The sequence below is a fragment of the Natrix helvetica genome (genome assembly GCF_964273705.1).
Source record: "Natrix helvetica genome assembly, chromosome: 1".
NCBI lineage: Eukaryota > Metazoa > Chordata > Lepidosauria > Squamata > Natricidae > Natrix > Natrix helvetica.
Window position 1 is genome coordinate 161,795,861 of NC_138548.1, and position 16,263 is coordinate 161,812,123.

At 41.2% G+C, this 16,263-nt stretch overlaps 1 protein-coding gene across 5 annotated transcripts in view; it reads left to right on the forward strand.

Annotated features, from left to right (window-relative positions):
* The window catches only part of B3GALT1 (beta-1,3-galactosyltransferase 1), a 243,520-nt gene extending 238,398 nt beyond the window's left edge, over window positions 1-5,122 (forward strand). For all 5 annotated transcript variants that reach the window (XM_081935193.1, XM_081935196.1, XM_081935194.1 and 2 more), the window contains exon 3: window positions 1,157-5,122. In XM_081935193.1, the coding sequence (XP_081791319.1) occupies window positions 1,380-2,372 (993 nt within the window). In that variant the 5' untranslated portion in view covers window positions 1,157-1,379 and the 3' untranslated portion in view covers window positions 2,373-5,122. The remainder of the gene's footprint in view (window positions 1-1,156) is intronic.
* Window positions 5,123-16,263: the final 11,141 nt, after the last annotated feature.

Below are 16,263 nucleotides of genomic sequence, written 5' to 3' on the forward strand. Positions count from 1 at the left end.
CATAATGCAATGCATGTGTGACACTCTCCCATGATTCCCCATGCATGCATGCATGCATGACCCTGGGTGCTCCCCCATGCCTCCCTGCATGTGCCCTCTGCACCCCCCACCCCTCATGCATGTGTGTGACCCCCTGCATGCACCCCACCCCTGTGCATATACACATAACCCCCTCACATGCGCCCCCACACATGCATCCTGCCCCCCACACATACACGGCAGAAACCCGAAAACCAGCTAGCCAGCAGGAGCCACAGGCACATGCCTGGTGGAGCTAAGCTGGGGTGACGGCTCGCGTGCCCACAGAGAGGGTTCTGCGTGCCCCTTGTGGCACGTGTGCCATAGGTTCACCATCACAATTCTATACCTTCTCTGATTCTGTGCTTCTGCTTCTTGTCCTTGACTTTTGTAGTATGTTGTGCTGGGCATGTTTCCCTCTAAGCTTCTTAGAGTTGTCTGAGAAATTACAACAGAGAAGTACCTTAAATAATTAACAGTGCAATCTTATTCCCAGACCATGTAGCTCAACTACAGTTACTGCCGGATTAATGGTTATAAGACTGCTCTTAAATATCTATTAGGTCCAACAACTCCACACTCTCTCTTTCCTTTTGTAAGAAGGTTGTTCGTGTGACTCAATTCCTGCTAGGACTTTGCCCCAAACTAAACCAACTTGAATATCAATTTCAGGATGGGTATTTTATGGTTTGCTGAAGGAGGAATGATTTAGAGCTGTTCACCGTGATTTGGACAAGATTTCCTAAAATACTTAAATACTAGATTTCTTAAAGTAGTTAAGCCAGAGGTGGTATTCCGCCGGTTCTGACCGGTTAGACCGAACCGGGACCGGAAATTGCGGGTGGCCCTGCCCACCCACCCCAGCTCTACGGCATCCAATTTAGACCCCTTTCTTAGGCGAGGAGCATACGCAGAAGGGCGCTCACATTTGCAAACCAGTAGGGAAGGTAAGTGAATACCACCCCTGAGTTAAATAAACTGTGTTCTTACATTCATATCACTCTGCTTCTTAACTATGTTCGGCACAAACTGGGATGGTTATAATTCAGCATTTCACATCAGCTTTGCAGGTCGGCTCTTCGGATATCAGAATAAAACAGCACCATCAATAAGCCTTTTCTTCATTTATGTTTTTCAGAAATAACACCTCACCCCCAAGACATGGAAGCTATCATTAGACTGGGCAAGAAAACACATCCCTCTTAAAAACTTTCCATGGATTTCTATGAGCAAGTGCCATGCTGTTATTGTGTCAGACTGTTAAGATCTGAAGAATAACATGCTGCCTCTGTCAGACCAAGTGAAGCAAGTGGCAAGAAGACAATTGGTTCATTCTGTTGATTAGAAGAGCTTCAGGAACAATGCCTTCAAAAGTCTCGTGTTTATATGTTTTGACAGTTGTGTGTTGGGCAAGTGCTTTGTGGTACTTAAGCATAACACGTCCCACTTCCTCCTACACCTCCTCTTACACTGTTCACAAAACGTACGACAGCATCTCAATGGCTCGAAAAAATGTTTCCTTTGGGAACATAAGGACTCGACCAATAAACCCACATTCATTTGATTTTCTCATCAATGAGCCAGAGAAGTGTGAGAAGAACGCTCCCTTTTTGGTTATTCTAATCAGCACAACACACAAAGAGTTTGATGCGCGACAAGCCATCCGGGAGACATGGGGAGACGAGAACAACTTCAAAGGCATTAAGATCTCGACTCTTTTTCTTCTGGGGAAAAACACAGACTCTGTGTTAAACCAGATGGTTGAGCAAGAAAGTCAAATTTTTCACGACATCATTGTGGAAGATTTCATTGACTCATATCATAACCTGACCCTGAAAACATTAATGGGGATGAAGTGGGTGGCCACGTTTTGTTCAAAAGCCAAGTATATCATGAAAACAGACAGCGACATTTTTGTAAATATGGACAACCTTATTTACAAGTTGCTAAAACCCAACACCAAGCCAAGACGAAGGTACTTTACTGGCTACGTCATCAACGGAGGCCCCATCAGGGATGTCCGGAGCAAATGGTACATGCCTAGGGACTTGTATCCTGACAGCAACTATCCGCCATTTTGCTCAGGCACAGGCTATATATTTTCTGCCGATGTAGCAGAGATGATTTACAAAACTTCCCTCCATACTAGACTCCTTCATCTTGAGGACGTTTACGTGGGACTCTGTCTGCGGAAGCTTGGCATCCATCCTTTCCAAAACAGTGGCTTCAATCACTGGAAGATGGCCTACAGCCTGTGCAGATATCGGCGTGTTATTACGGTCCATCAGATATCCCCTGAGGAAATGCACAGGATTTGGAATGATATGTCCAGCAAGAAGCATCTCAGATGTTAGGACTTTTTGAGATGTAAATACTTTGGTTCTTGTTATACAAATAGAGAGCAAACAGACAATGAGGTGTTCACTTCTAGGAGGAAAAAAAAAATCATAATAATATTTTGGTTGGCTGGTCTCCCCAGCTATAACTTCTGGTTTACAAACTGCAGGTCCTAACATGAGGGTGTTATTCGCATCAGTCCAAACAAACAAAAGAGACATTTGTCTTGTCTAGTCTATCCAGCATATGCATAAGAAGATGAGCATAACAAGCATAAACACTCATTCCCATCAGAAAGGAACTCTTCTGTAAGGCAATGGTGGGTCATTGGTTATAAGGAAAATTCACCTTTACTGAAATCAATTTTTTAAAAATGCAGGCTGAAATGGTGCCACGATAGGCTTCTATTCCAAATTAAATGCCACTTTATCATCAAAGAGCCCTTGCATCAAGATGGGGAGCCACAATAAGGCTTCTTCCAGTTAAAATGGGAATAGATACTCCACCCCACCCCTCCCCAAAGAATAGTCCACCCTACATAATCACCTGAGCCGTGAGGACCTAAAAGTCTGAAAGAAAATGGGCACGTAAACTTAAAAATAGCAATAGCACTTAGACTTATATCCCACTTCATTGTGCTTTTACAGCCCTCTCTAAGTGGTTTACAGAGTCAGCCTATTGCCCCCAACAATCTGGGTCCTCATTTTACCCACCTCGGAAGGATGGAAGGATGAGTCAACCTTGAGCCTGGTGAGATTCGAACTGCCAAACTACAGGCAGCCGACAGGCAGCAGAAGTAGCCTGCAGTACTGCACTCTAACCACTGCGCCACTGCATCTCTCTCATGATAGGATTCAGAATGCACATTGTATAGATTGGTGTCCACGCATCACCTCTTCCAATGACCCAACCATTTCCCCCTAAATTCAGATCTGAGTAGCCGCTGAGGTAATAAATGGACCGTAGCTAAGAGTAATTTGTTTTCAAAGTTACTATTTTATATATAGAAACATGTCAGTGTTTGAACACAAGCCTTTTGGATCCCTGTCTCCTCATTTAAAAACCCTACTTCCACTTAGCAAAAGTAGGCCTTATTGAAATCAACTAACCTCCTATGTTTAACAATAAGCATTGTCAGTAACGATAAACGGTATGGACAAACCAACAACCGCTGAAACAATGCCAGAGATCAAAGGAGAGGTCTAATTTTCCCCGGTAAGATTGGAGAGAGATGGACTTCAGGATAGGAAACTTGAGGTTGGATCCTTCTTACTTTCATTATAAATAACACCTAAGACCAGTCGTTCTGGTATCAAAACTCTTGGAAATCTTAAGACAAGTTTAAAAGGAGTTGGTCCATGGAGTGTAACAAGGGAGCAATAGAACCTATATCCTTTGCTACTACTCCATCCTGTGGAAGAGGGAATTTAAAAATATGTTGATACCAACATCTCTCTCTCTCTCTCCTACTGTTTTTCAAAGCATGGAGATCACATACCCTTCACAGTTGGGTAGGCTACCATTCCAAATTAGATTGCTCTGTCCCAATTTAAAATATTCTCCAGAATGTAGTCACAGATAATTTTCTTCATCGTAACAACCTTGCCAAATGCAAGATCTACTCCTTGCCATCTATAAAACTAAGGTGTCAAAAGGTATTGGTAATAATGTCAATTTAGTGATGAAGAGATGTTTGAAATCTCACATGTGTTTAAAGGGGGAAATTGCTAAATGCTGTCATTACTTCCCTTTTAACAATGGAGGTACTTGCTTTTAATGTTTTTTACTAATTGAAAATCAACGGTGCCACTTTATTTGCAGGAATAGTGTTTAAAAAAATCAGTAGACATGCCACATAACTAAGGAAGAAATTAGCATTACTGTGATGTAACCAAATGCTAATAAACAATATGTGTAATTATGGATTGGAAGATAAGAAAGTTCACAGCCAAAATTCTGAATGGAACAGTGTTAAAAACATAAATAGTTTATTGCAATGTCTGAGATTCTCAGTCATCCAAGTCATGGTTGTCCCAAAGGTGCTTTTTTCAGGAGGCATCTGGACTTTCTGGTTTTTCTTTGAAGATGTTTCCCTTCTCATCCAAGAAGCTTCTTCAGCTCTAACTGGATGGACCAGGAAATCCAGTTATTGCAACACTTTGCTTTTTAAGGAGCTTGTGTGTATTTTTAAGTATAAAGAATGCCCACTGGGATTATAGATCTGTATGCAGTAAAGAAGGGTGAGGGAGGGAATTAAAAGGGCCATGAGTTAAATAGGAATTTATTTATTCCTCATTTGTGCCCGTCCAAATGGCTTTATCAATGGTAACCTTTGAAATCAACAACCAACACAATTTGACAGACATGCTGGTATTTTATTCATTTACAATACAAAACTCAGTTTGACATTGTGGACAGTGGTAATGCATAGTATTTTAAAAGCCAAAAGATATCATGTTTATGGAATCCAAGTTCAGTTTGGTGATTGACTTATTCTCCAAAGCACCAGAGGGGTAGTAGAAGACGTAACGGGTGGTAGAAGCTTGTTACAGAGTGATCCAACCTAGAAGTAAGGAGAAAGGTTCTGACAGTGAGAGAAATAACTCATTGGAATAGCTCGACTCCTGGGGTTGCAGGTGTTCCATCAATGGAGGTTTTCAAAAATAGAGTGGACAACCATTTGACCGGGATCAGTGATGTGGAATTAGGGGAGGCACAGCCTCATCACTGTCATCATGAAAAGAAAAGAAAAGGTAAAAGGAAAAAGGTGAGAGCTGAGGTCAGGCTTAGCTAGTTGCTGCCTCACCGTGGATGACTCTGCTTAATAGTTTAAAAAATCCTCTAAAAAGCGCCCTCTACTATGAGTCAGGAGAACTGCATGCCTCATCTAGTCTGACTTTAGGTGTTTTATGATCACTCAACCAGAGTTAAGCAAGGGTTAAAAGCCTAAAAATTCCTGACATAGGTGAGGTACGCAGTTCTCCTGCCTCATAGTAGAGGGCTCTCGTTTGGGCGGGGCTTCTTCAGAGGACCCGAGGCAAGAGCAGAGTTGAAATCCTCTCTAAAACAGCTGGAAAAGGTACGTGTGGGTCGGAGGGAGGGAGAGGAATTCAAACTTCATCCTCCTGGTGCGGGACTTTGCGCAAAGGCTGGAGGGAAGGGTTAGGGTTTGATTGCAGGCAGAGCCATGTTGCCTTTTCAAACCTGTAATCAGTGAAGCTGGGCTGGATCCTTCCAGGGCTGGGGGAAAGTGTGTGTAGTCCAATTCAACTTCTGTGTGTGAGGGGGGAAGGAGGGGAAGAGAGAAGAAAAAGAAAAAGAAAACTTCTTTTGCAAAGGAGAAAAACAAATGCTGTCGCTTTAAATTGGAACTGAGCATGCCTGGCTGTGGAATTCTGGGAGTTGAAGTCCACAAGTCTAAAAAAAATTGAAGCCCACCACTGGTTTCAGTGCCTCACCAGACATAAACCTCACCACACATCACTGACCGGGATGGTATAAGGGCTCCTACCTTGAACAGGGTTTGGACTTGAAGATCTCTGGGGTCTCCCTTCCAACCCAAATGTTGTGTGTTCAATGGACCATTTTCTAAAAGGTAGATAGAATATCATCAGCAAAATAGGAGAATGTTACATTTCCTCCCATTTAGTTAAGAGTTAAGGAACATTCGGGAGGGTGGGGGGAAAGGTGGAATGGGAAAGAGGAAAGGAGAAGACCTTCAATTCAACCTATTATTTTATTTTTTATTTAGTTAGTTAGTTAGTTTGTCACCCATGTACAAGATAACAGGAATAAGAATTAACAGGAATAAGAACACAGGAAATGGGTACAAATAAATGGGGACAGTAGGATAGGGGCATTAGGCACACTGGTGCACTTATGCACGCCCCTACCGACCTCTTAGGAATGGGGTGAGGTCAACAGTAGACAGTTTAAGGTTAAAGTTATGGGGGTTGAGGATGTAACAACAGAGGCAAGTAGCACATTCCAAGCATTGACCACTCTGTTGCTGAAGTCGTATTTTCTGCAATCGAGTTTGGAGTTTGTGTTTGTATCTATTGTGTGCTCGTGTATTATTGCGGTTGAAGCTGAAGTAGTCATTGACAGGTAGGAGGCTGTAGCAGATAATTTTGTGTACTACGCTTAGGTCAGACTGTAGGCAGCATAGTTCTAGGTTGTCCAAGCCCAACCTGGTGGCATAAGGTATTCTGTTGCGAGTAGAGGAGTGGAGTACACTTCTCATGAAGTAGCTCTGGACTTGCTCAATTGTGTCAATGTCCGATATACAGTGCGGTTTCCAGATTTTAATCAGAATGAATAAGAGAGATAATTCCTTGAGATGAGTAGAAAGCAGCAGTGACTGAATGCATCCTGAATCAAAGTCCTCTTTTAGGCACCCTTCATTGGATTTTTTGGACATCTTACTCTACTTGACTGCTAGCATCTTTTGGAACATGCTTACAGTATGATTGGATTAAATCATAATTCATGAATAGTGGAGATATTTCTAAGAACACCTACATTAATACCTACTAGGTTCCCAACCCTCCTTGACATGTCTAGGAATGCTTTAGAGCCCGGCACAAGCCTATACACTCCTATGTTTTGTTCCAATGTATGCTTAGTTGTCTAGGGTGGGGTGGGTGAAGCCAAGGTAAATGGATAAGGGCATGAGAGAGAGAGAGAGAGAGAGAGAGAGAGAGAGGGAGGGAGGGAGGGAGAGAGAGAGGGAGGGAGAGAGGGAGAGAGAGAGAGAGAGAGAGCTTAATCAATTGAGGAGAAGACAGAAGGCAGAACATCTTTTAGGAAGTGAGGGCTTCGTGTCAATGTTTAGCATGGCAACTATTCTGTGAAGAGGGAAGCCAACCCCTGCTGAAGCAACCGTTTTGTGAGAAAGACCACAGATGGTCTCGGGAATTCACTAACTCAAAATAATTGTCTATCCTTAGTCCTGAATGTCTTTTTATTGTGTTCAGTGATTGCAGTGATCAAAGAAGTGTATGAAACACCCTGCATAGACCATATATGTTATTATTTAATTACTACGGTTGTGTGCAGCAACTACATAATTCGGCCAGCCAAAGGAGATGCATGTTGCTTGATAGAAACTCCTATGGAAAGGCAACCGATTAATCCCTTTTATCTTATGCATAGAACAATGCTGTCACTCACTAAATTGTTAGTCCATATTGTTAGATAATTAATTTGTTTCAGAAATGATCATTAGGCACTGCTCAACCTAGTTTCCATATAGTCCTTGCAAAGGAAGTCACTTCTAAGTATTCTAAGTAAAGAAATAAATCAAGTCCCAGGCAGTTACCTATCAGAGGGTACATAATACAGCCAAAACCAAGATCTCAAGGGCCTAAAAGTTCTCCAGAATAACAGAGTTGGAAGGGACCTTGGAAGTCTTCTAATCCAACTCACCACTCCGGGAGCCTCCTGCTCAGGGAACCTGCTGTCCCACTGCTCAGGAAACCCTATATAATTTCAGACAAATGGTTGTCCAAACTCTTATTTAAAACTTCCAGTGTTAAAGCCCAAGTTGTAAGCCCAAACCTACAACTTCTGGAGACAAGTTGTTCCACTGGTGAATTGTTCAAATTAGGAAATTTCTCCTTCGTTCTAGGTTGCTTCCCTCCTTGATTAGTTTCTACCCATTGCTTCTTGTTCTGCCCTCAGGTGCTTTGGAGAATAATTTGACTCCCTCTTCTTTGTGGCAACCCATGAGATATTGGAACACTGCTATCATGTCACCCTGTGGCCTGCTTTAATTATAAAAAAGGATCAATTGCACTTATAGATCAAAAGGCTTAGAAACAGAAGAGCAGAATTCAAGCCACAAAGAAGCTTTGAATTGCACTGAGCACACATTAACATATATTAAAATGTTTAAAGTATTATTTAACTTATTCTTCTTGTGTCAAATAGTTGGTTTGTCCAGTGTCTCCTGGCTTTTTAAATTGCCCTTTATTGAAGCCACATTTGAAAGGAAACCCAATGTTTCATGTGCACCGCTGCTTAGATAAGAGGACGTTAACAATGTAAGCTGAGATTTTTAAAAAACTTTTTCTATCATGTCAAATTTTGACTTCTCCAAATAGCTCGCTGATCATTTTCCTCTTGTAGACTTTCTTTTTCTGATATGAAGGAAAAACAAAGTAGCAATGAACCTTTACAATAAGTTGGTATTTGAGGGGTGAAATGATCGGTCTTCTTTGGCCATCCTTGTCGGTTATAAAGAAATTGCTGTCACGAGTTTGGAGAACATGAGGCTGAGAAAGTCTGGTCTACAGATGCTACTTTATCCAAGTCCACTGTACTTCCACGTAACACTTTCCTACCACTGTATTCCACTCTCTCAATAGTCCTACTATCCATATCACTTCATCGTGGGAGGGATCAAGATGGATTATGTGTTAACTTCACCTCTTACGGAAAGTTCTTGGGCAGCATGACGGCATGACATTGACAGGAGAGGCGTGGGCAGAAAGAAGAGATTGGATTGGGGTGGAAATTCACCCCCTGAAAAAGAGGCAAATATCACCACCATTCCTGCACTTTGCTCATGTTATAATTGACAGCAAATCCCAAGAGGTCCAAAAGTGCAAGAGGGCTAGGCCAAGCATTCAGGGTGGAGCTTCATTTTAAAAACAAACAAACAAAAAACAGTAGTAGGCAGGGGTGGGTTCCGGCAGACACTACTGTCGGTTTGCTTGTGTATGTGCCACATGTGCTCTCATGCTCAGTGCAATAAAAATGCTTTTGCATATGTGCAGAAACAAAAAACAAGATGGCGGCGCCTATAGCGCCGCCCGGAGAACCAGTTCGGGGGCATGGCAGGCCTGGGTCACTGCCTGTTCCAGCAACCCAGGCCACCAAATTACTACCGGTTTAACCGAACCGGTAGGAATCCACCACTGGTAGTAGGGCAATCAAAAGACCAGCAAGGATTCAGCAGACTTCATTGTCACAGCTCACAGGGTATTACATGCATTAAAAAGGATAAGTAAAAAGGAAACAATGGAAAGCATCACTTGGAGACAATGTAAGGCTGGAACCCTGACCCAAAGTCTGACCCCTGATAGAGCCTTTCCCATGTAGGTTTCTTTGCATGCAACATCCTAAACCATAGATTGTCATGCATTAACTGGTTTGTTAGCTTTCCTTAGCACAAGAGGTAGCTGTCAATTCGCAACTGCCTGCTCAGAGAGGTGAGTTCCGCACAGCATTGAGTCATAGACTGCAGTATTGTGAGATACAATCACTCCAAGTAATTTTAAGACTAATATCTGCAAACCATGGGCTCTAATAATGGCAACACCGCCTATGGAGCAACACTGCCTATGGAAAACAATTCCTTTAGCAACAAACGTCGACCAAAGCTCGTAAATGTTTACATCTTCTCCAGATGTTCATTAACGCTTAGGATTGTCTCTTTCTCTTTTTCTGTTCTTTAACAGATTTGTAAATATTCATCTTTTTAAAAATGCTGTATATATTTTAAGTCAGCTTCTTCTCTATCCCACTGCATATGTGTGTGTGTGTGTGTGTGTGTATGTGTGTGTGGAACCCGCTTGCAATGTAACATTTGGTTAAGCATGGAGCTGCATCAAAATTTCTGTCAATGTTCAAAATCCTTAAGCATGAGAGCCCTCATTTTTTTTAATGTACATGATGTTTAAAAGTGATTTTAAAAAAAACAAATCTGTTTCTCAATTCTTTTGAGCAAACAAGAAAAATGATGGAATCAGCAAAGGGAACCACTGGGACTTTATACCTATATACAAGCTTCTTTAGTTCTGGAGGGAGGGACCTCTCAGATTTGCTATCTTCAGCTCTCAGCAGCCTCAGACCATGGCAAGGGATGCTGGAAAATGTAGTACAATATCTGAAGCTCCTAAGCCGTCTCCCTAAACCATCTTGGCAGCATTGGGTCAAAGATTGTTCAGAACCAAAAGTTAACCTTTGTTTTTACATCTTATTTCAAGTTCCTTAACATTATTTTTATAAAACATATGGTTTGTTCATAAAGGGAAATTATTTGAACAAACACTTTTCTTCACAGTAATCCCAATCTAAATTTTAAAATCACCTTTGATTTCTATTTTTGAAATATAAATAGACGAAGCAGACATTGCCAGTAACTTTTAGAAGCCTTTCCTTCTGGATAACTATTTTATTATAGATATTCCTAGTGGGTGACTTTGGAGGATTCCAGAGTCATTGAGATTCAATCAATACATTGATCCTTTATTGGGATTAAAACAGATCTATGTACAGAAGGCTGATTTACAACGAAACATCTAATAAACTAAAGAAACATGACATTACCTGAAGTGTAAATGTACTATTACATACAAATGGCTGTATTTATGTATTTACTTATCAAAATTGTATATATTGTTTTATCTAATGTAATTGTCAAAAAGTGTTTCTTCTAGTTGAAAAAAAAAAGTTACCTTGGAGTTATAGAGATGCAAGCCAAGTTGCTGATCAATTTGAATATTTCCCTATGGAAATGGAAAATGTCTCAGACAAGTTCCATTTTGTCACTCCTTACGGAAAAATGAAATGGTTTCTGATAGCACGAAGCTCAACTATATTTGGAAGAGGAAGGAGTGTTGTTTTGCTGATCATTTTTAAAAACTGGGAAATAAACTAAAGAACAGCATTTGTGTATATAGTCATCATTGGTTAAAAAAAATCTTTCTCAGAAATTATCTGCATTTCTTGCGTTGACTATGTTCTGGAATTCTGAACTGCAATCATGCATTTGTAAGCAGATTAGATCATATGGAATTTATTTAGCAGAAGCATATGCTCGTTACTTCTGGGTTAGTGTTTAATATAATGGAATATTAACTTGGCAGTTTTTTTATTATTCACTTTTCAGGTCTCTTAAACCAAATAATACATTGACAAATGAGGAAGAATTCAGGAGACAGCTGTGGCTATGACACATCAGCAAGTGAGCGACAGTTGAGATAGTTGAGAATGTAGAGTACATAAAAGATGGATAATCTATAACCCAATCTACTTTTCTTTCAGGAACTTTCAGAGCCCTCCAGGACAGTGGTGGGTTCCTAACCGATTTACTACTGGTTCACTGAGAGGGCATTTTGCGTGCGCGCTGCTCGCTTTGTGCATGCACGTGCCCACTGCACATTGCTGCGCATGCACAGTTGACTGAAAACTGTTCTGCACATGTGCAGAAACATGCCAGCGATGGCAGAACAGACCAGGAACTGGTTCAGGGGCGTGGCAGGTGTGAGTCGCTGCCACTTCCCGCGACCCAGGCTGCCATATCACTGCCGGTTCGGACAAACCGGTCCGAACCGGTAGGAACCCACCACTGCTCCAGAAGTAGTACCAACATTCAATGACAAGCTGCCAATATTGATTACACGTTCTTTAATATTGTTGTAAAACTCTTACATCTCCATTAGGCTCTACCCATGTATTTTAGTTTTTGTTAAAAGCCCTAAACCCACAAAATGAAGAGAGAGGAGAAAGGGGCAGAAATTCCAGTCCTGACAGTTTCCAGTGAGGTCACCAAACCACTGGTCAAACTCTTGCTTCTTTTGGAGGCCAATTCAAGAACAAAGATTGTATGGCTCTGATTTCTACTAGTTCTACTCAAGAGCCATGATAAATGCTTTGGCTGGCAGCAGGAGGGCAAGGAGGGAGGGAGGAAAGGAAGGAAGACATAAAATCCATCATAAGACAAAAGAAAAACCCCTCATAAAGCTGCTATACTTTTATTTAGAGGAGGCCACAGAATTTCATTGTATGAATTTTCAGCAGGTGACTGGGAAAGCATATACAAGTGAATCCTGTATTCCTCATGAAATTAGTCAAGTTTCTCAGTATTGGCAGCTGCTGCAGAATTTATCTTTTGTTCAGCCGTCAGATAATTTTGCGACCTGGACCTCTTTCTCCATCTATTTTATTTTGGCCGACATGGAAAAAAAGAAAAAGAAAAAAGAAATCCAAATAATGTTGTTTTTCTAGGTAAGAGATCAATTTTCTGGTATCAAGTGCCAGACTAAGATGTTAAGGTGTGCATGTTTCTTTCCTCCACACCTCCTATGCTTTTGATAAGAATTATGTGATATCTGTGAGTTTGGCAAGCTAATCATGCCAGCAGTCCAAATGCAACCTCTTTAAATATCACTTACATATTTTTTATGCATTTATGATCTATTTCATAGATCAGCTTCTGTATCCCAACACTTTCACCAGATGGAATATCAGATTGCCATAAAGGAGAAAAGATGATCCCATTCTAAATACCATGTCCATTGGGGCTGGGCCAACGGATGCCAAACACACATCAACTTTAAACCCCCCCCCCAAGAGTGCACGCCCCAAAAGTATGCACCTGAACTCCAAGAATTCTTCCATCAAAATGACTAACATTGGGATGACATCGATTTTCAGGGAGACCGAGGTACAGGATGACTACCCATCATTTGAATAGGTAGAACATCTAACTCTTTTTGCTTTCTGGTGTCATAGTTGAGTCCCATACAATTTTCGAAGAAAACAATGCCAGTTGACATTGCGTTCGTTTTGGTGCCTAATATTAACACAGGTAAGTAGATGACATCCTGCTGAGCAAAACATGTTCTGTGGAGCATCCAATATTGACACATTTTTTTGCATCACGCCTCTTGACATTTACTCAAAACCACCTATCTCACACAAATCAAATTCATCCCTCAAAAAGAATTCTGGGCATCCAATAAGACCTGTCATCCCAAAATAAACAACACAAGTTTTCTTTGGTCAGCATATTTTGAACATCTTTCTTGAAGATGAAATGAAATAAGAAAGTATTTTCTGTTTTACTTGCGAAATACACTCACAGTTGGTAGGGTTTCTATTAGCAGTGAGAAAGCTTTAAACAACTTCGCTTACCACTTTCCTACTTTACCAGAGGGCTGTTTTACAATATTTGCAATAAATAATTTGGAGGCATGGCTTTCTTTTTCTTTTTTGAGCTGGCCTTATCTGCAATAAGTATATGGATTACTATTGTGTTTATTTAAACGGTTCAAATAATCTAGAAAGTTATGTGTCCCCCCCCCCCGAATCAGGTTTTTCCTGAAATCTAGAAGGCTCCTACCCACGTGGTATTTCAGAGGGCCTTGGAGACTTGACTTTTTGCTCAGATCTTTGCCAAGGTTGGCAGAAGCTAGAGGTGTGGATGGGAGCTCACCCCGTTGCATGGTGCTTGGGTCTTGAACTTGGGGCTGCTGGCTTTCCAGCCAACAAGCCCAGCATCTTAACCACTGAGCCACCGTGCTGCCTTAAATAAGTACAACTTTGTTGGGAAGATAACAGTGTTTCATGACATCATGCTGGCCACATGACCACCTAAATGTTTTTGGACAGCCTTGACTCAATGGCCTTGAAACAGAGATGAGCATTGCCCCTGTAATCAGCAAACTCTAGCGGAATAAAATCTGCAGAGACTCTTTTGCCTTTAAAGCAGGGGTGTCAAACTCGATTTTAGGGCCGCATCAGGGTTGTATTTGACTTCAGAGTGGGGGAGGCTATGGTGGAGTGGCCAGTTCAATGTCACTTGTGTTGGGGGGCACCTGTGGTGGCCAAGTGCTAAGACAGAACATCTCTGAGACCCTCCTTCACTCTCATTATAATCTTCCTTCCTTCCTTCCTTCTTTCCATTTCTTTTCTTTTCCTTTTCATTCTCCTTTCTTCTTCCTTCCCCTCTTTCCTTCGTTTTCCTTCCTTGCTCTCTTCCCATCTTTTTTTTGTCTTTCGCTTTTTCCTTTCCTGGCCCTTCTTGCATGTTCAGATGCAAAGGAGGATACATTTCCCCTTTTGTCTTGTTGTTTTTAGCTTGCTTTGCTAGCTCTCTGCCAGCGAAAATGGAGCTGGGGGAGCGCACAGCAGAGGTGGGTTGCTCCCAGTTCGGCCCGGATTGGGCAAACCGGTAGTAGCGGTGGAGGGAGAATCTGGCCACCTGCCCGGACGCTTCTGCACATGAAAAGAAGCATTGCCCATGTGGGGGCGTGCACCCAAACCAGTAGTAAAAAAAATTTGGCAACCCACCGCTGGCATGGAGCTCCCCTGAGCTCCATTTTTGCTGGCAGAGGCACCGTGGGCTGGTCCTTTCCTGTTTCCAGGCCAGCACTGCGGGTCAAATCTAATCACCCAGTGTGTTAGATCAGACCCGTGGGCCTTGAGTTTTGCACCCCTGCTTTAAAGGAAGAGTGGCTTCTGGTATTTTGGGCCCATATTGTGTTTTTGCCTGGGTTTTGCAATCTTTTGTTCCTTGCACAGTTAATTAATTAAAGTTTATAACCTTAGCTTGAATCCCATACTAATGAACTGGCACAGCATTTCAAAAACCTTTTTCTTAACTACACAATGGAACTAGAGACGGAATGTATTTGGTATCATGCAGAATCAAGACTTTGAAAATCAAAGCAGAGCTGAGGTCCTGCTGGCAACCAACCTATTTCAGATAAAGCCAACGACACTTTTAGGTGCTTTAGAAACAATTTTGCTTTTATGTCACCAATTATTTCAGTTTTCCCTCCCCCAAATTGCCAAAGAATGACTGCAACTGTTACCTAAGGTTTAATTAATGTACAGTTTAGAGCAGGTTGGCTATTAGTATTAGCAGGGTGGGTTTTTCAGAGTTTGATTATCTTAATTACAAGTACTCTATTTTCTCATTTAGTTAATTGTCATGGATCTCTGAACATATCTAGTGCTGTGCAAAAGCCAATAAAAGCACTGAAATGAGGCTACGGAGAACAATGTGACTGAAAACAGATATATGCAAAAAGAAACTTTGCCTAAAAGAATTGTTTCATTTCTCACTGTTAAATAAATAACTGCATCTAACAATTATATTAGCTGCAGAGTCTTGCACAGATTTTTTAGAAAATCTATTTACATGCCTTTGGAAAAAATAATTCAGTATTTCTGTATTACGCTAAGTAACCATTGTGCATTTGGTAAAAAAAAGAAACATGCATCAGAGTTCCTGTTTTGTGAATATTTTCTCCAAATGTTTAATTCAGCAGCCAAAGGCAACTATGAATGAGTTCCATTATTATATAAAACTACAGCATGCACACTTGATTTATTAACATGCTGGGCTTAAAAATTAATGGAAAATATGAGGCCAGGATTTCTGTACCTGTCTTCTTGTACCTGTCTTCTTGTACACAAGAAGATAATTGTAGCCAATGCAACTTTTCCTTGTCCTTTTAGCTTTGTAAAATTGATCAAGATTCCCTCTTCTTTTATCCCATATTTAAGAGGGTTATTGTGTGATGGGTTGATGGGTTGTCGCCGGGATGGGGATGGGGGGCTGTTATATTATTTTATTAATTTACTAGCTGATAACCCGGTGTTGCCAGGGTATTTATTTATAGGGGGGAAATGTCTGGACCAAATGTAACTTCTAATGTTGAATTTTCCCCCTTACCAGAGGGAGCCCCCTTGTGGAGTACTGTGAAGCCATTACCATGGCAACTCCACTGCGCTATGTAGCAGAAGCCATTTTACAGCACTACAGTAAAAGCCATTTTAAGACACAACAGGCTGAAGTTTAACAGAACACACATCCCAAAGGGTGTTTGGGGTGTCTTAAGCCCACAGTATTTTTCTCCAGAAGTAAGTCATCTATACACCAAGTTTGGTTGAAATTGCTCAAGGCGTTTCAGAGTTATGCTGGATCATACACACACACACACCCAGAGTCATCTATCTATCTATCTATCTATCATCCATCTATCTATCTATCTATCATCTATCTATCTATCTATCTATCTATCTATCTATCTATCTATCTATCTATCTATCTATCATCTATCTATCTATCTATCTATCTAGGGCTTTTCCCGTGTAAGATTATGAGTATCT